At 36.6% G+C, this 21,398-nt stretch overlaps 1 protein-coding gene across 1 annotated transcript in view; it reads right to left on the bottom strand.

Moving 5' to 3' along the window:
* Window positions 1-21,398, bottom strand: part of CFAP47 (cilia and flagella associated protein 47) — a 466,299-nt gene that overhangs the window by 414,461 nt on the left and 30,440 nt on the right. The window contains exons 5-8 of the mRNA XM_024240715.2: window positions 19,825-20,053; window positions 19,220-19,380; window positions 17,462-17,589; window positions 14,976-15,211 (exon numbers count right to left, since the gene is read on the bottom strand). Of these exons, the coding sequence (XP_024096483.2) occupies window positions 14,976-15,211; window positions 17,462-17,589; window positions 19,220-19,380; window positions 19,825-20,053 (754 nt within the window). The remainder of the gene's footprint in view (window positions 1-14,975; window positions 15,212-17,461; window positions 17,590-19,219; window positions 19,381-19,824; window positions 20,054-21,398) is intronic.

Below are 21,398 nucleotides of genomic sequence, written 5' to 3'. Positions count from 1 at the left end.
TCAGGAAAGTATGGCCAATACCTAGGAAAGCTGTAGTTCATAGATAATGTCCCTATGGAAATCCAAATGGTGAACTTATTAGACAAACATGGTAAGTTAACTATTGTAAATATTTTCAAAGAACTGAAGGGAAACAGGTCAAAAGAATTAAAGGAAGTATGTGAACAATGTCTCACAAAATACACAATTTCAATAAAGTGTGGAAATTATAAAAAAGAACAAATAAATGTTCTGGAATTGAAGAGTAATGTAACTAAAATTTTAAATTTACTTAAGGGACTCAATAGCAGATTTGAACTGGCAGAAAAACTAACCAATGAAATTGAAGACAAGACATTTGAAATTATTCACATTGAAGAGAGATACATAAGGATGAAGAATAAAGAACAGAGTCTCAGAGACTTTGGGGACACCATCAAGCATAGTCACATATGTATGATGGGAGTCTAAAAAGCAGAAGAGAGAAAGAAAAGGTCAGAAAAAATATTTGAAGAAATAATAGATGAAAAGTTCAAAAACTTGATTAAAGACAATCTACATATCAAAGAAACTCAAGCAGGGTAAATCCAATAGATCCACACCTAAACACAACAAAGTCAAACTATCAGAAACCAATGACAGAGAATCTTGAAAAACTGCAAGAAGAAAGGTAATCATCACATGAGAAGGATTCTTTAGAAATGAACAGATAACTTCTCATTGGAAACACTGAAGGCAAAAAGGCAGTGGAGAGGTGTGTTCCAATATTGAAGGAAAAAGACTGTACATGCAAAATTCTATAACCAGCAAAACTATCATTCAAAACTGAAGTATAAATTAAGACATTTCCAGATAAATATACATGAAGAGAATGTATCATTAGTAGATTTGCATCACAAAAATATAAAGGGAATTCTTAACAATGAAGTAAAAGGACACTTGATAGTAACTCAAATTCAGACAAGGAAATTAAGAGCACAGGCAAATGTAACTACCTACAAAGATAAATATAAAAGCATAAATGTACTTTTGTTTGCAATGCTTTCCTGCTCCTATCTGATTTAAAAAGCAATGCATACAGAAATAAGTATTAGAGTATGGATGAGCTTTTAAAGAATAAGCACATATTATTTGTATGACAAGAATAGCACAAAGAGGAGACAAGAACCATAATTCTATTGGAGCAAAGTTTTTGTATACTATACAAATTAAGTTGACATTAATGTGAATGAGACTGTTTTATGTTAACGATGTTAAATGTAACCCAAAGGGCAGCCACTAAGAAAATTAAATGTTTTTAAAGTTTTGTAAAATAAATAATGACAAAATTAAAATGGTATATTACAAAATATCTATTAAGTACAAAATAAAGCAGTAATGAAATAATAGAAAACTAGGAGGATATGTAATTATAGAAAACAAATAGAAAAATAGCAAATGCAAATGCTATGTTACTAGTAGTTACATTACATAAAAATGGATTGGCACATATTTACCTATGTAATAAACCTGCACATCCTGCACATGTATCCCAGAATTTTGAAATGAAAATTAAAATTTTTGAAAAAAGTAAATGGATTTTCTTTACATTTCTTTCCCCCAGCTCTATTAAGTTACAACTAATAAATAGAAATTGGTTGTATACAAATATATAGTAAATATATAGTATTTAATATGTAATTTTGATGTAATTTTGAAACAAATAAAGCTAAATAATATATCCTTACTGTTTTGTGTTGAAAATATTTATACTCTTTTATTAACCATAGTCGCCATTCTGTACAATAGACTCTCAGAACTTATTCATTCTGTCTAACTGAACTTTTGTATTCTGTGATTGACATCTTATTCGCCATCCACTGCCCCTGGCAACCACAATTCTACTATCTGCTTCTATGAGTTCAACTTTGATTCCACATATAAGTGTAGCCATGCAGTATTTGTCTTTCTGAGTATGTCTTATTACACTTAGCATAACATCCTCCAAGTTCATCCATGTTTCACAAATGACAAGATTTCCTTAATTTTTTAAGGCTGTATAGTATCCGTACACATACACACACATACACACACACACACACCACATTTTATTTATCCAAGGAGAATGAAATCAGCATGTTGAAGAGATATCTTCACTCTCACGTTAATTGCAGCATCATTCTATAGCCAAAATATGCAATCAACCTAAGTGTTCATCAATAGATACATGGATACATACAAATGGATTAACTTGTGCAGTCAAAAAGCAGAGATTGGTGGAGTAGGCAAAAACACATAATCTATATATTTCCCACAAGACGTACACATTGTATACAAAGATACAAATAGGTTGACAGTGAAAGGATGGCAAAATAATATGCCATATGGAAACAATATCCAAAAGAGAGCAGGGTGCCTATACTAATATAAGACAACATAGATATTGATAGAAAAAGTTCTACATTGAGAAAAGAGCATTTTACAAGGATAAAAGGGTCAAGACATCACGAATGCATATTATAACCATATATGCACCTAATAGTATCAAAAAACTGACAAAAGTGAAGGAAGAGGGGGAGGAGCCAAGATGGCCGAATAGGAACAGCTCTGGTCTACAGCTCCCAGCGTGAGCCACGCAGAAGACAGGTGATTTCTGCATTTCCATTTGAGGTACCGGGTTCATCTCACTAGGAAGTGACAGACAGTGGGCGCAGGACAGTGGGTGCAGCGTGCCGTGCGCGAGCCAAAGCAGGGCGAGGCATTGCCTCACTTCGGAAGCGCAAGGGGTCAGGGAGTTCCCTTTCCTGGTCAAGGAAAGGGGTGACAGATGGCACCTGGAAAATCGGGCCACTCCCACCCGAATACTGCGCTTTTCCCACAGGCTCAGGAAACGGCGCAAAAGGAGAATTACATCCCGCACCTGGCTCAGAGGGTCCTACGCCCACGGAGTCTCGCTGATTGCTAGCACAGCAGTCTGAGATCAAACTACAAGGCAGCAGCGAGGCTGGGGGAGGGGCGCCCGCCATTGCCCAGGCTCCCTTAGGTAAACAAAGCAGCTGCAAAGCTCGAACTGGGTGGAGCCCACCACAGCTCAAGGAGGCCTGCCTGCCTCTGTAGGCTCCACCTCTGGGAGCAGGGCACAGACAAACAAAAAGACAGCAGTAACCTCTGCAGACTTAAATGTCCCTGTCTGACAGCTTTGAAGAAAGCAGTGGTTCTTCCAGCATGCAGCTGGAGATCTGAGAACGGGGCAGACTGCCTCCTCAAGTGGGTCCCTGACCCCTGACCCCCAAGCAGACTAACTGGGAGGCACTCCCCAGTAGGGGCAGACTGACACCTCACACGGCCAGGTACTCCTCTCAGACAAAACTTCCAGAGGAACGATCAGACAGCAGCATTCGCGGTTCACGAAAATCCACGGTTCTGCAGACACCGCTGCTGATACCCAGGCAAACAGGGTCTGGAGTGGACCTCTAGCAAACTCCAGCAGACCTGCAGCTGAGGGTCCTGTCTGTTAAAAGGAAAACTAACAAACAGAAAGGACATCCACACCAAAAACCCATCTGTACATCACCATCATCAAAGACCAAAAGTAGATAAAACCACAAAGATGGGGAAGAAACAGAGCAGAAAAACTGGAAACTCTAAAAAGCAGAGCACCTCAACTCCTCCAAAGAACGCAGTTCCTCACCAGCAACGGAACAAAGCTGGACGGAGAATGACTTTGACGAGTTGAGAGAAGAAGGCTTCAGACGATCAAACTACTCTGAGCTACAGGAGGAAATTCAAACCAAAGGCAAAGAAGTTGAAAACTTTGAAAAAAATTTAGACGAATGTATAACTAGAATAACCACTACAGAGAAGTGCTTAAAGGAGCTGATGGAGCTGAAAGCCAAGGCTTGAGAACTACGTGAAGAATGCAGAAGCCTCAGGAGCCGATGCAATCAACTGGAAGAAAGAGTATCAGTGATGGAAGATGAAATGAATGAGATGAAGTGAGAAGGGAAGTTTAGAGAAAAAAGAATAAAAAGAAACAAACAAAGCCTCCAAGAAATATGGGATTATGTGAAAAGACCAAATCTGCATCTGATTGGTGTACCTGAAAGTGACGGGGAGAGTGGAACCAAGTTGGAAAACACTCTGCAGGATATTATCCAGGAGAACTTCCCCAATCTAGCAAGGCAGGCCAACATTCACATTCAGGAAATACAGAGAACACCACAAAGATACTCCTCGAGAAGAGCAACTCCAAGACACATAATTGTCAGATTCACCAAAGTTGAAATGAAGGAAAAAATGTTAAGGGCAGCCAGAGAGAAAGGTCGGGTTACCCACAAAGGGAAGCCCATCAGACTAACAGCTGATCTCTTGGCAGAAACTCTACAAGCCAGAAGAGAGTGGAGGCCAATATTCAACATTCTTAAAGAAGAGAATTTTCAAGCCAGAATTGCATATCCAGCCAAACTAAGCTTCATAAGTGAAGGAGAAATAAAATACTTTACAGACAAGCAAATGCTGAGAGTTTTTGTCACCACCAGGCCTGCCGTAAAAGAGCTTCTGAAGGAAGCACTAAACATGGAAAGGCACAACCAGTACCAGCCGCTGCAAAATCATGCCAAAATGTAAAGACCATCGAGACTGGGAAGAAACTGCATAAACTAACGAGCAAAATAACCAGCTAACATCATAATGACAGGATCAAATTCACACATAACAATATTAACTTTAAATGTAAATGGACTGAATGCTACAATTAAAAGACACAGACTGGCAAATTGGATAAAGACTCAAGACCCATCAGTGTGCTGCATTCAGGAAACCCATCTCACGTGCAGAGACACACATAGGCTCAAAATAAAAGGATGGAGGAAGATCTACCAAGCAAATGGAAAACAAAAAAAGGCAGGGGTTGCAATCCTAGTCTCTGATAAAACAGACTTTAAACCAACAAAGATCAAGAGACAAAGAAGGCCATTACATAATGGTAAAGGGATCAATTCAACAAGAAGTGCTAACTATCCTAAATATATATGCACCCCACACAGGAGCACCCAGATTCATAAAGCAAGTCCTGAGTGACCTACAAAGAGACTTAGACTCCCACACAATAATAATGGGAGACTTTAACACCCCACTGTCAACATTAGACAGATCAACGAGACAGAAAGTTAACAAGGATACCCAGGAATTGAACTCAGCTCTGCAACAAGCGGACCTAATAGACATCTACAGAACTCTCCACTCCAAATCAACAGAATATACATTTTTTTCAGCACCACACCACACCTATTCCAAAATTGACCACATGGTTGGAAGTACAGCTCTCCTCAGCAAATGTAAAAGAACAGAAATTATAACAAACTGTCTCTCAGACCACACTGCAATCAAACTAGAACTCAGGATTAAGAAACTCACTCAAAATCGCTCAACTACATGGAAACTGAACAACCTGCTCCTGAATGACTACTGGCTACATAACGAAATGAAGGCAGAAATAAAGATGTTCTTTGAAACCAACGAGAACAAAGACACAACATACCAGAATCTCTGGGACACATTCAAAGCAGTGTGTAGAGGGAAATTTATAGCACTAAATGCCCACAAGAGAAAGCAGGAAAGATCCAAAATTGACACCCTAACATCACAATTAAAAGAACTAGAAAAGCAAGAGCAAATACATTCAAAAGCTAGCAGAAGGCAAGAAATAACTAAAATTAGAGCAGAACTGAAGGAAATAGACACAAAAAAACCCTTCAAAAAATTAATGAATCCAGGAGCTGGTTTTTTGAAAGGATCAACAAAATTGATAGACCGCTAGCAAGACTAATAAAGAAAAAAAGAGAAGAATCAAATAGACGCAATAAAAAATGATAAAGGGGATATCACCACCGATCCCACAGAAATACAAACTACCATCAGAGAATACTACAAACACCTCTACGCAAATAAACTAGAAAATCAAGAGGAAATGGATAAATTCCTCGACACACACTCTCCCAAGACTAAACCCGGAAGAAGCTGAATGTCAGAATAGACCAATAACAGGCTCTGAAATTGTGGCAACAATCAATAGCTTACCAACCAAAAAGAGTCCAGGACCAGATGGATTCACAGCCGAATTCTACCAGAGGTACAAGGAGGAACTGGTACCATTCCTTCTGAAACTATTCCAATCAACAGAAAAAGAGGGAATCCTCCCTAACTCATTTTATGAGGCCAGCATCATCCTGATACCAAAGCCGGGCAGAGACACAACCAAAAAAGAGAATTGTAGACCAATATCCTTGATGAACATTGATGCAAAAATCCTCAATAAAATACTGGCAAACTGAATCCAGCAGCACATCAAAAAGCTTATCCACCATGATCAAGTGGGCTTCATCCCTGGGATGCAAGGCTGGTTCAATATACGCAAATCAATAAATGTAATCCAGCATATAAACAGAACCAAAGACAAAAACCACATGATTATCTCAATAGATGCAGAAAAGGCCTTTGACAAAATTCAACAACGCTTCATGCTAAAAACTCCCAAGAAATTAGGTATTGATGGGACGTATCTCAAAATAATAAGAGCTATCTATGACAAACCCACAGCCAATATCATACTGAATGGGCAAAAACTGGAAGCATTCCCTTTGAAAACTGGCACAAGACAGGGATGCCCTCTCTCACCACTCCTATTCAACATAGTGTTGGAAGTTCTGGCCAGGGCAATTAGGCAGGAGAAGGAAATAAAGGGTATTCAATTAGGAAAAGAGGAAGTCAAATTGTCCCTGTTTGCAGATGACATGATTGTATATCTAGAAAACCCCATTGTCTCAGCCCAAAATCTCCTTAAGCTGATAAGCAACTTCAGCAAAGTCTCAGGATACAAAATCAATGTGCAAAAATCACAAGCATTCTTATACACCTATAACAGACAAACAGAGAGCCAAATCATGAGTGAACTCCCATTCACAATTGCTTCAAAGAGAATAAAATACTTAGGAATCCAACTTACAAGGGATGTGAAGGACCTCTTCAAGGAGAACTACAAACCACTGCTCAAGGAAATAAAAGAGGATACAAACAAATGGAAGAACATTCCATGCTCATGGGTAGGAAGAATCAATATCGTGAAAATGGCCATACTGCCCAAGGTAATTTCTAGATTCAATGCCATCCCCATCAAGCTACCAATGACTTTCTTCACAGAATTGGAAAAAACTACTTTAAAGTTCATATGGAACCAAAAAAGAGCCCGCATCACCAAGTCAATCCTAAGCCAAAAGAACAAAGCTGGAGGCATCACGCTACCTGACTTCAAACTATACTACAAGGCTACAGTAACCAAAACAGCATGGTACTGGTACCAAAACAGAGATATAGATCAATGGAACAGAACAGAGCCGTCAGAAATAACGCCACATATCTACAACTATCTGATCTTTGACAAACCTGAGAAAAACAAGAAATGGGGAAAGGATTCCCTATTTAATAAATGGTGCTGGGAAAACTGGCTAGCCATATGTAGAAAGCTGAAACTGGATCCCTTCCTTACACCTTATACAAAAATTAATTCAAGATGGATTAAAGACTTAAACATTAGACCTAAAACCATAAAAACCCTAGAAGAAAACCTAGGCATTACCATTCAGGACATAGGCATGGGCAAAGACTTCATGTCTAAAACACCAAAAGCAATGGCAACAAAAGCCAAAATAGACAAATGGGATCTAATTATACTAAAGAGCTTCTGCACAGCAAAAGAAACTACCGTCAGAGTGAACAGGCAACCTACAAAATGGGAGAAAATTTTCGCAACCTACTCATCTGACAAAGGGCTAATATCCAGAATCTACAAAGAACTCAAACAAATTTACAAGAAAAAAACAAACAACCCCATCAAAAAGTGGGCAAAGAATATGAACAGACACTTCTCAAAAGAAGACATTTATGCAGCCAAAAAACACATGAAAAAATGCTCATCATCACTGGCCATCAGAGAAATGCAAATCAAAACCACAATGAGATACCATCTCACACCAGTTAGAATGGCGATCATTCAGAAGTCAGGAAACAACAGGTGCTGGAGAGGATGTGGAGAAATAGGAATACTTTTACACTGTTGGTGGGACTGGAAACTAGTTCAACCATTGTGGAAGACAGTGTGGCGATTCCTCAGGGATCTAGAACTAGAAATACCATTCGACCCAGCCATCCCATTACTGGGTATATACCCAAAGGACTATAAATCATGCTGCTGTAAAGACACATGCACACATATGTTTATTGCGGCATTATTCACAATAGCAAAGACTTGGAACCAACCCAAATGTCCAACAATGATAGACTGGATTAAGAAAATGTGGCACATATACACCATGGAATACTATGCAGCCATAAAAAATGATGAGTTCATGTCCTTTGTAGGGACATAGGTGAAATTGGAAATCATCATTCTCAGCAAACTATCGCAAGGACAAAAAACCAAACACCTCATGTTCTCACTCATAGATGGGAATTGAACAATGAGAACACATGGACACAGGAAGGGGAGCATCACACTCTGGGGACTATTGTGGGGTGGGGGGAGTGGGGAGGGATAGCATTAGGAGATATACCTAATGCTAAATGACAAGTTAATGGGTGCAGCACACCAGCATGGCACATGTATACATATGTAACTAACTGCACATTGTGCACATGTACCCTAAAACTTAAAGGTACAATAATAATAAAAAATAATAAAAGTAAAAGAGAAAAAAAAAGTGAAGGAAGAAATAGGCAATTCAACTACAATAGTGGGAGACTTTGATATCCCACTTCCAATAATGATTAGAAAAACTAAGCATGTGATCAACAAAGAACAGAGAACTGAAAAACATCATAAACCAGACCCAAAATATACCTGTAGAACATTTTACCCAACTACAGTAGAATGCACATTTTTCCAGAGTACACATTCGCACTTTGAATGAAACATTTTAAATAAAGACTATGTTAGTCTGTGAAATAAGCCTCAATAATTTAAAAGGATTGAAATCTGTGCAGTATGTTTTCCAACCAAAATGCAATGAATCAAAATCAATAAGAGAAGAAAATGTGAAAAATTCACGCATTTTGGAATACATGTCTAAATAACCAATAGATCAAAGAATAAAACCACAAGGGGAATTCAACATTATTTTGGGATGAAGAAAAACTAAAACACAACATACCAAAACATATGAAATGCAGAAAAAGCAGTGACAAGACAGAAATTTATGGTTATAAACAAATGTATTTTTTAAAAAGGACTTTAATCAATATTCTAACCATCCACCTTAGGAAATTTGAAAAAAAGAACAAAGTAAGTTCAAAGTGAGTAGAAGGAAAGGAATAATAAACACAAAAGCAGTAATAAATAATAAAGATAATAGAAAATGTTAGGAAAAAATCAACAGTCCTGAAACTATATCTTTGAAATGATTAACAACACTGAAAAAATTTTAACTAGACTTAATAAGCAAAAAAAGAGATGACTAACTTTGCTAAAATCAGGAATAAAAGAGAGGACATCACTAATAACTTTACACCAGTAAAAAGGGGTATAAGATTATGTGATCAACAACTGAATACCAACAAATCAGATAACCTAAATGACATGGGCAAATTCTTATGAAGAGAAAGACATAAACTACTGAAACTGACCCAAGAAAAAATGGATAATATGAATAGCCCCACAACAAATAAAGGGATTGAATTAATAGCCAAAAAATTTCTGACAAAGAAAATCCCAGGACAAAATGGCTTTGGTGGTAAATTCTACCAACCGTTTAAAGAAGAATTAGTGCCAATCCTTCACAAGCATTTACAAAAAATTTAAAAGAAGAGTGTATTCTCAATTCATTCTGTGGCACCGGTTTTATTCTGATACCAAAATCAAAAACATTTTTTAAAAATCTGAATTCCTATGTCCCTTATGAATATATATGCAAAAATCCTCAACTAAATACGATCAAACTGAAACCAGCAAAACGTAGAAAAGATTATATACTATGTACAAGTATGATTTCAAGTTTAACATCCATATGTCAATGTAATGCACAATCTTAATAGAATAAAGGACAAAACCACATTATCATTTTAATAGACACAGAAATAGTAGTTGACAAAATACACTTCCATAATAGAAACATGCGACAAACTAGGATTAGAAGGGAACTCCCTCAAGTTTATAAAGGCAGTCAATGAAAAACTTACAGCTAACATCAAACTTGGTAAGAGACTAAATGCTTTTCCCTCAGATGAGGAGCAAGACAAGATACCCCTTTTGCCATTGCTATTTAATATTGTACTAGAGGTTCTAGCTAAGACAAGTGGGTAAGAAAATAAGTTAATAAAATGAATCCAGATTAGAAAGAAAGATGTAAAGTGACCTTCATTCACAGGTGACACGATCTTGTATCCCAAAGAATCCACCAAAAAACTACCAGAACTAATAAATGAGTTCAGCAAATTTGCAGAATACAAGGTCAATATGCAGAAAACAAATGCATTTATATGCACTAGCAATGAATAATCCAGAAATAAAACTAAGAATTCTATTTCATTTACATAGCATCAAATAAGGATAAAATATTTAGAAATAAATTTTTTAAATAATTGCAAGACTTGTACATTGAATACTACAAATATTATTAAAAGGCATTAAAGAAGACATAAGTAAGTGTAAAGGCATACAATCTTCTGGATCACAGGATTTAATATTGTTAAAATGGCAATATTCCCTAAATAGACTTACAAATTCAACACAATTCTTTTCAAAATTCCAGCTGTCTTTTTTTTCTTTTTTTGCAGAAATTAGCAAGCTAATGTTAAAGTTCATATGTATTTGCAAGCATCTCACATTAGGCAAAAATGTTCTTTAAAAAGAAAAAATTTAGAAGGCTCATATTTCCCAAATTCAAAAAATACCATAAAGCTGCAGTAATTACAGGCCGGGCGCAGTGGCTCACACCTGTAATCCCGCACTTTGGGAGGCTGAGGCGGGCGGATCACTTGAGGTCAGCAGCTCGAGACCAACCTGGCCAACATGGTGAAGTATCTTGTCTCGATAAAAAGAAAAAAAAAAAAAAAAGCTACAGTAATTAATACATTGTAGTACTGACATAGGATAAATACAGATATGCAAAATAGAATTTTTAGTCTAGAAATCCTTATATCCACGTTCAATTGGTTTTTTTATATATGTGACAATATTCTGTGATAACTTGACATCTCTATGAAAAAGAATACATTTCAACCTCTAAATCATGCCATTTACAAAAAATAACAAATAGATTTTTTTTTTTTTTTTTTTTTTGGAGACGGAGTCTCGCTCTGTCACCCAGGCTGGAGTGCAGTGGCACGATCTTGGCTCACTGCAACCTCCGCCTCCTGGGTTCAAGTGATTCTCCTGCCTTAGCCTACTGAGTAGCTGGGATTACAAGTGTGCGCAACCTCCGCCTCCTGGGTTCAAGTGATTCTCCTGCCTTAGCCTCCTGAGTAGCTGGGATTACAGGCGCATGACACCACGCCCAGCTAATATTTGTATTTTTAGTAGAGACAGGGTTTCACCACGTTGGTCAGGCTGGTCTCGAACTCCTGACCTCATGATCCGGCCGCCTCGGCCTGCCAAAGTGCTGGGATTACAGGCGTGAGCCACCGCGCCCGGCCAACAAATAAGATTTAACAGTTTGAGCTAAAATTCTTACAGAAAAACATGGGAACAAAACTTAATGACCTCAGACAGTATATGATTACTTAGATATGACACTAAATGCACAAGAGACAAAAGAAAAAAATAGATAAATTGAACTTAATCAAAAGTATTACTTTTATCCTTCAAAGGTAACTATCAAGAAAGTGGGAAGACAATCCACAGGATGGAATACAATATTTGTGATTTCTGTATCTGTCAAAGGACTTGTATTGAGAATATATAAAGAACTCTTGCAATTCCATAAAAAAAAGACAGCCCAATTAAAAACACAGTAAAATATATTCTATTAGTTTTCTATTTTGGCAATAAAAAATTACCAAAAATCTTGTTGACTAAAATAACTCAAATTTCTTATCTTACACTTGTCAGAAGCCTAACACAGGATGAAAATCAAGGTGTCAGCAGGACTGCTTACTTCTGGAAACTCTAGCAGAGAATCTGCTTTCTTGCCTTTTCCAGATTCCAGAAGCCATCCCATTCCTCAACTTATGCACCCCACCCCCTTCCACCTTCAGAGCCAGAAATCAATGGACAGTAAAGCCTTCCATTACTTTGACACTGACACATTTTCTGTCCTCCATTTCCACTTCTAAGGAATCTGAGAGTATACAGGGGTCACCTGGATAATCCAGGCTAATTTTCCTATTTTAAGTTTGGTTGATTAACAGTCTTAATTTCAAGTGAAACCTGAATTCTGCTTTGCCATAGAACATCACATGTTCATAATTTCTAGAGATTAGGATAGAGATATTTTAGGGGGCCATTATTCTGCCTATCATAGATATGCATAAATATCTCTCCAAAGAAAACATACAAATGGACAATAAGTACATGAAAAGATATTCATCATCATTAGTTACTGGGGATATTTAAATGAAAACCATAGGGACATGCCACTTTGTACCCATTGGGATGGCTATAATAAAAAAAAGAAGTACATTAACAAGTGTGGTGGAGGGTATGAGTAAATTGGAACGTTCATTTATTGCTGGTAGGAATATAAAATGGTATAGTCACTTTGGAAAATAGTATGACAGTTTCTCAAAAAGTTAAACATAGAGTTTTCATATGACCCCAACAATTCCACTCTTAGGTGTATTTCAACAATATTAAAAATCTGTCCACACAAAAAGTTGTACATGAATGTTTATAGCAGCATTATTCATTATAGCCAAAAGGTAGAAACAACCCAAATGTCCCTCAATTGATGACCGGATAAACAAAAGGTGGTATATCCATACAAAAAATATAATTTGGCTATAAAAATGAAGCATTAATACATATTACAATGTGCATGAACCTTGAAAATATTATGCTAAATGAAAGAAGCCATACACAAAATGCCTTATATAAATATAATATTTATAGAAAATGACCCAAACTGGAAAACCTACTGACATAGAGAATAGATTAATACTTGCCAGAGGCTGATGAATGAGGAGAAGGGGAATGACTGTTAATGGACATGGAGTTTCTTTTTGAGGTGAAGAGAACGTTGTGGAATTAGTGCTGATGTGTGCACTCTCTGAACATATTAATATCACTGAATTGTATACTTCAATGTGTGAATTTTATGGTATGTGAATTACAGATCAATAAAGTTGTTATTTAAAAAGAATAATCTTATCACACTTCTAAATAGTCAAAGGCCATTTGACCAGTCTGTGCAGGCCACAGTTCTCCAATGTCTACTATACTTCTTACATTCACATTTTTACTAATTTGAAAATTATTAGTGTTGGAAAAATTAATAAATGTAGAGGATTAAAAATAATATTGGGGAGTTAGCTAATAGATATGTTCTGAAAGATGCATATGTTACTGGAGAAAAGTAATTGAGTTGGTAGGTTTAAGAGACTTGTACTACAGGAAATCTAGGAAGCAGTTAAAAAGAAAACATTTAGTATAAAGTGGCTAACATTTGTTGCTATTCTATGAAAACTGATAACATCTATCCAAATTTGGAGGGAGAGAGTCATACTAATGAAGCAGTAAGAGATATAAATGGGAGCTGCATGTATATAAACATGTATACAATAGTTCTTAATTGCAATTGGAAGAAAGCTTCCTTCAATAACTTTATGAACTGCATCACTGCAGTGGAAGAAATATGATAACATAAGAAACTGAGGAGAAACTGAAAGCACTCATGTTTGCTATATTTAAGGCAGGGTTCAGCAAAAGTTTTCTGTAAATTGCCAGACAGTGAATGCTTTAGGCTTCATGGGGCATAGGTTTTCCCACAACCACTCAAGTCTGTCTTTTTTTGTTTGTTTGTTTGTTTGTTTGAGACGGAGTCTTGCTCTGTTGCCAGGCTGGAGTGCAGTGGTGTGATCTCGGCTCACTGCAACCTCCGTCTCCCAGGTTCAAGCAATTCTCCTGCCTCAGCCTCCTGAGTAGCTGGGACTAGAGGCACGTGCCACCACGCCCAGCTAATTTTCATATTTTTAGTAGAGACAGGGTTTCACCACATTGGCCAGGATGGTCTCCATCTCTTGACTTGTGACCCACCTGCCTCGGCCTCCCAAAGTACTGGGATTACAGGTGTGAGCCACCGCGCCTGGCCAACTCTGTCTTTTTGTATGAAAATAGCCTTAGACAATAGGTGAACAAATAAGAGTGGCTATATTCCAAAAACACTAATTACCAAAACAGGCATCTGACCTGTGGATCATCGTCTTTTAACCCATAGTTTAGAGGATATGGGAAAGAGTTACCTGTGCAGCAATTAAAAGAAAAACAGCTCCTGACAACCAGAAGCTGATCTAGTGCTCACAGGTATGCCTTGGCATTCTCTTTTTCTGCTTTGTACCAGCAGTACAAGTTCTAGGCCTGGTAAATATCACCAGTTCCAAACTTCAAACTTCTACTCAAGCTTCAATGTCTGGCTCATACATTACTCTTCTATGGAGACCTTTCTATCTGGTTAGAAGTAAACATTCTGTTATTTGAGTTTCCATATCACCTTGTTACAACTTCAACATGTTTTATATTCTCCTGAAGCCATACCTACCTGTGTATATGTCTAATATTTTAGAGGAAGTAACTACGTTTTGCATTTCTTTAAATTCCCTAGTGCCAAATGCTTTCACTGGCAGATGACAGGCACTTAACAAATCATTATGGATTCTATGTGAGTACCAATACAAAAATCTTCATAACTAGGCCGCAGAAGAGAAACAATTTATAAACACTGGTAGAACACATGTTGTTTCTAATCCTCTGCATAGCACTTTAGCACACCTTAAAATGTTAGCCGCCATGTAAAAGCAAAGAAAAATTATCTTACCACTGTACCCCCTCCATTAATCTCGCCCTTTTCAGGATCAATTTCAAAATTTGCAGTTTTTTTAAAGTGGTACATCACAGGAAGTAATTCGCATTGATTTTTTATGATGCACTGAATTTCTGAACGTTCACCCACGAAACAAGGTTTAAAATTAAGAACTGGTCCTGGATCAAACTGTAGCAAAACAGGAAGTCCTGTGCCTGTCAGTGCTAATTCCATTTTCTGAAATCGTTCACCTGTAAAAGCAATAATAGCTATTGAACATAAAAAGTGTTTGGGGAATCCAGAATATATTTGCTTAGTCTATTTGCTGTCTGAAATACCTAATGCAAATTGGGTAGCTCATTCAATCTTTTCATTCAACACAATTATTGAGTGTCTTCTCTGTGTCACGCCTTGCAGATACAGCAGTGAATAAAAGAGACAACATTCCTGCTCTTACGGACTTTATATTCTAGTGAGGTGATATTGACAATAATCAACCAAATAATGTTATATGTTTACACAGCATTTCATAGAAGATAAGTATTATAGGTAAAGGTAAGACAGGTTGAAACAGAGTACAAGGTCTTGGGGATTCTGTTTTATGTAGAGATGTCCAAAAAGCCCTCTCTGATAGGGAGATACTTCAGCCAAGATATAAAGGGAGTCTGGAAAAAAATGTGAAAATCTAGGAAAAGTTTATTCCAGGCAGAGAGAACAGCAAGCACAAATATGCTAAGGCAGGAACTTGTCTGTCATGTTCAAATGCCTTTAAAGAACAAATGGCTGGAGGAGAAGAGTAGAAAAATGGTGAAAAATTGTCAGATTTTAGATGTATTTTTGAGGGTAGACTTAAGAAGATTTGCTGATATATTGGACACGGAATAGGGAAATGAAGAAGTGATAAAGGATGACTCTAAGTTTTTTGCCTTAGCAACCAAAATGATGGAATTGCCATTTCTTGAAACAAGAGACTGAAGGAGGAGCCGGTTGTGGAAAAATCAGGAGTTCTGTTTGGGACATGTTAAGTTGAGATACCTAGTAGATATTCTTATGGAAATGTCTACTAGACCACTCTGTGTTCAAGCTTACAAGTGAAGATGAAGGAGGAAAGAGTGGAGACTTGAGGAGAGAATAAAAGGTGTGTGATATTCATCTCAGATTGTGTAAGAGTGAATGAATGGGTGAATGCAATAGGAATGCCAAACAGCTTAAAGAACTCACTTGGGATTAGTGATTATAGATACAAAGTAAAACCTCTCAACAAGGTTGTGTGTTTTTCTCCAACACAATCAGATTCCCATGTGCAGACCCAATGTAAGCTGAAAGTTGAATTTCATAGAATTAGAGGCTTTTCACTCAGTCACTGTGGGAGACAGACCAACAGATATAAGTGCACATGAAAAAGAATAATTAGAATAATGGACAATGGAATAGAAGCTGGGCAAAAATATAAACATGAAGTTTTTGGGAAACTAGAAAGATGATAGCAGAAGAACAATTTTGCAGAGAGAGAGCAGTGTAACTAGAACCAAAGAAAAAGAGTTTGAATTTTTTCACTAATGCTCTTAGTAGTCAATCTTAGACTCTAAATTACCTTTAAGGCAAACCTAGTAACTCCATCCCTGGCTATTCAAAACTGGATTAACCTGTAAACTTTGTACAAATGTGGAATACCCATTGCTGTCTAGGATCAGCAGACATAGCTCAATATCACAAAACACAATATAAATAGTAACAGAACAATCCATTTATGCCCAAGGAATACAGTTAAACCCTGCTCAATATCACTTATACTGACATACTCGATTGGCATAAATATCCAGGATAGTGATCTAATCCCTCCTTGGTATAGCTCATTTTCCTGGATTTGATTCCTAACCTTCCTAATTCTCTATTTTCTCTTTGATCTGTCTTGCTAAGCTGAACTCCAAGTCCCATTCCATTTTTTTCCTCACTACAACCAACCTAATATAACCTGAGAATATAAAACATATAAGGCATATTGACATGTGGCCTGCAAAACATGTGCAATTATCAGTATCCAACAACACTGTCCTGTACCCTACTAACTAGATCTCTAGATCTTGTTTTTTACTGTTCCTATTTGTAGATTCTAAGAGAGCTGAAGGATTAGTAGAGATGGAATGGGTCATTTGTCCCCATACCAATCCCTGAGAAAAAACCTAGGCATACATAGAAAACAAATCCGGGTTGTTTTTTTTTTCTTATTCCTTAAACTCTAGATCATCATGTTTATCTAACACCATTTAAAATTATAAAGTAATCTAACTTCTAACCTGGAAAATTATTATGTAAATGATTGTGAAGTTGACTTCTTAACATGCCACAGATGACACCTCAAGGTCTCTTGAACATGTTTGCTTTTTTTTCTATTCAATAATTATATATTTTATTAGATTGTCTCTACAGATATTCATGTTCAAATTTTTAAACAATTTAAATGGCTACGGATTTGAAAATTTTGTTAATTTCACACTTACTTTTGATGGTTTTATAGTCATCATCTCTCAAAAATCCATCTTTACTTCCTACGGACTCAAATCTCAAAAAGAGAGCATAGTCCTGCCTGTATGAAGGTCCAATATCCTTTTTACCATCAGCCATTAGCCTGTAAAAAAAATCACAATGAGTTATTTTTAAAGCAAAGGTGATATACTTTATCACCTTGTAAGAGGAAATATCAATCCAATCTTTAAATCTATGCAAGCAAATGAATGTTAAGGAATGAAAATACAACTGTAATCCATTATCCAAATTTACTGCACAGCCAGAGAGATTTGCCAAAAGAAGGCTACAGAGTATAAAGCTGAGAAAAATGAGTTCGTGCCAACATCGTCAAGACAAGAGTAATTTAAATATACCAAGTCATCAAGGTCTAGCTCAAATGCCACTTTCTCTGCAGAGAATTTTTTTTCCAGGCAAAATTCATCTCTAACTAAGGACTCTGATTAATTCTTTACAATAGTCCATCTTACTCTTGGGCATAATAAAAAACATTTGTTACAAATTTGTCTTACCCAATGTACTAAGTGCATATTGCCAGCCATGCTCTTGTTGTGGACAAGTAATTTGGAGAACAAGAATTGCTAACAGTTAAATTTTGTTTGAGGAGAAAAGGAAAGGAAGGCTAGGAAGAAGGGAAATAGGAGTAAAGGCAGAGATGGTTTATGTCATAGGTCTGCTCATTGGCTATTTTTACCTGCCTTACCTAGAGGTCAGCTCTCTAGTAGTGCAAACTCAACTACATTTACAAAAGACTGACATGTAATATTAAATATGAATACAAATAGTGTGGTCAGAACACATTTAACTAAGACTTCAAATCATACATATACCTATGATTCTATGCTAGACTCTCAAGTTAACATGCTGCCATGAAAAAAGAATAGAATATTTGAAATTTCAAAGATTATGTATTAAACAGAATCTTACAGATTCACCAAAGAAACTACTTGTATGAAGGTATCATTAATAAGGCAATTGTGGATTTACATATAGAACAATTACTTGATTTATTAACCTCTTTAAATTAAAGCAAGCTCAATCTTCAACAGGCAACCCTGTTCCACAAAAAAGAAGTACATTAAACATTACCCTCTCACAAACAAGGGAAAATATTCTTGCAATTGAATCAGTTCACACATATTACAACCTATCAAGATGTCACTGAAATTGCTATTATATATTTAAAACAGCATGTTCTTCAAATTTAATAAGAAAACAAAGTTCATGGAATTATGAAAAATGTACACTGGCTTAAGTGCTAAAAGTCTGTATGAATTTCAGCAAACAAGTTTGACTGATCCCTGGAAGGTGCTATCGGTTTAATACTTAGGATAGTCAGCAATAATTTTGCCCTGCCAGAAGCATTGCATCCTCTTTGGAGGGACCTACGACATGCTGCGTGCACCTGACTATTCGTGGGGACAACAAGGTCTTGACTGCACAAACAATTTGGGGCCACACTCCAAAACAACTCAAAACTTGCACTTCCACCACCCCATTTCCACAAGGTCTAGGGAGATTTTTAACTTTACATGAAGTATTTAGAACCATATTTAGAATTATTAGAAATATTACTAACCATATTAGAAACATCTAGAACCATGACAAGAAAAATCTGACTTGTGCCTTCTGGCAAGTTTCACTATTATAGTATTAAAGTGAATCTGATTAAAATGTGGTTAATATACTTTCCATTAATATTTAACATTACAATGAAATTAATTTTTGCTTACTTTGGGGTGAAACAAAATGTAATTACAGTCTTTTGATAAGGTTGTAAAGTCCCTTCATTAGGAAGACAGGAGATAATGATAGTAGTATCTATATTCTTTATTTTTCTCATGTAGGCGAGATTATTTAAAGCAATATCTGTTCTTTGTCGAATATCTGTACCCTGTAATATAAAGTCAGATATAAAAGAGTATTAAGGCAAAACACAAAAAAAATTTTTGAGGCAGTTACAAAATAATTATTGAAATTCCAGAATCTAGGAAATAGCAAATATCTATCTTTAAAGTAACATTTACACATAAATTTGACCAAGGCACATCATACAATTTGAAAAAGGATTAAAAAATTGATGAGAACAGAAATACCTTCAATTAGCCACTGATCTATAAGAAGCACTTGTCTGGTTTACTTCAGATATATATTACTATAAATGTTAGCTTAATTTCTGAATTTTTTGAGGTTGTTATTGGATACACATGAAATCAAATCTATCTGCCCATGTTAAAAGATATTTTGAATAATTAAAAAGCTTGTTGGTTATTAGTAGATTTAACACAATCTCTTTTAAATCATAATACCTGATATCCCCGTCACACCATTTACTTACCAATTCTTCTCCCACAGCATCATCTTGTATTATGGCCACCCAATTTATGGGCTCTGGGCTATTATTGTATACACGTGCATGTTTAATTTTTGATGATCCGAAGAAAACAGGACCAAAGTGTATGCATTCCAGCCTTCTGTCACTACTCATGTTTAATAATTCAATAATCTGCTCAACCACATGAGCTTTGATACTTAAGAGCATCTCAGGTTGACCTTGCAAAATCACTCTACAGGATAATAAAATATGAACATACATACATATTTTAATTAGAATTCTATATACTTTGTTTTTCTGCCACACATTTCGATAAACAGAAACTTTATAGAATCACATTATCATTAAAATTCAGTAGCCTAAGAGTAGTTCCTTTCACATACATACCAGAGGCTATCAAGTTCTTCTGTATAACTGAATCTACAAAATGGAATGGCATATGTGCAGCCTAATTCACTGTCTTCAGGAAACAATAAAGTTGTAAAACGATCTCATGAATTGAACCCAGAAAAAACTCAATGGCATATTCATATTGCCAATTATTTAAATGATTTGTATGGTTACCTCTAGCTCTCAAATTCTGAAATTCTTTTCTAATTCTTCTCATCTCCCAAGTCCAACAGCTTATCTTATCCCCATCCTTACACCTCAATTCCTTACAATCTAACGTACCTCAGTAAAACCCACTGCTGCCTGGGTGTGATCTCACACCTGTAATCCTAGCACTGTGGGCAGTCAAGGAGGGAGGATTGCTTGAGTCCAGGAGTTCGAGACGAGCCTAGGCAACACAGTGAGACCCTATCTCTACAACAACAACAACAACAACAACAACAAATTTAAATAGCCAGGGATGGTGACACACACCTCAAGGTCCAGCTACTCTGGAGGCTGAGGTAGGGGAATTGCTGGAGCGTGGGAGGTCATGGCTGCAGTGAGCCGTGATTGCACCACTGCATTCCAGTCAGGGTGACAGAAAGAGACCCCATCTCAAAACCAAAACGAAACAAAAATCCCACTTCTTTGCTGAAATAAATATTTCCCCATTAAACTTCACTTCACAGATGAATTTCACTTCTCTTTGGGAACTTCTCTTTCATTTTTATCCCACTCTGGCATAAATGCAATCTTTCAATTTAGGCCCATCGGATACCACAGATAACTGACTACTCCACAACTATCACCTAGCCCTTATCTTACACTATATCTTATAACATTGGGCATTGAATTGCTCCTCCCTTAGCTTCCTTGACACCGTAATTTCAAGGTTTTCTTTTAACTCACTCAGGCCCCACCTTCTCACTCTTCTAAGACTGGGACCTTTTTTAAACTTGATGAATAGTTAACATGAATAGTAGTGTTTTTTCTCTTACTCTTTCTCACTCTACTCTCCTTCTCAAAGTTATTCTCAACACTTCTGTTTCTTCTACCACTTATACACTGACGATCTTCAACCCTATACAGGCTGAGTATTCCTAATATGAAATCCATAATGCTCCAAAATCCCAAACTTTTTGAATGCTGATATAAAACTCAAAGGCAATGCTTATTGGAGCATGTCGGATTTCAGATTTTTAGAT

The sequence above is a fragment of the Pongo abelii genome, chromosome X (genome assembly GCF_028885655.2).
Source record: "Pongo abelii isolate AG06213 chromosome X, NHGRI_mPonAbe1-v2.0_pri, whole genome shotgun sequence".
NCBI lineage: Eukaryota > Metazoa > Chordata > Mammalia > Primates > Hominidae > Pongo > Pongo abelii.
Note: the sequence above shows the minus strand (reverse complement) of the source record. Positions and strands in the feature narration are given on the sequence as shown.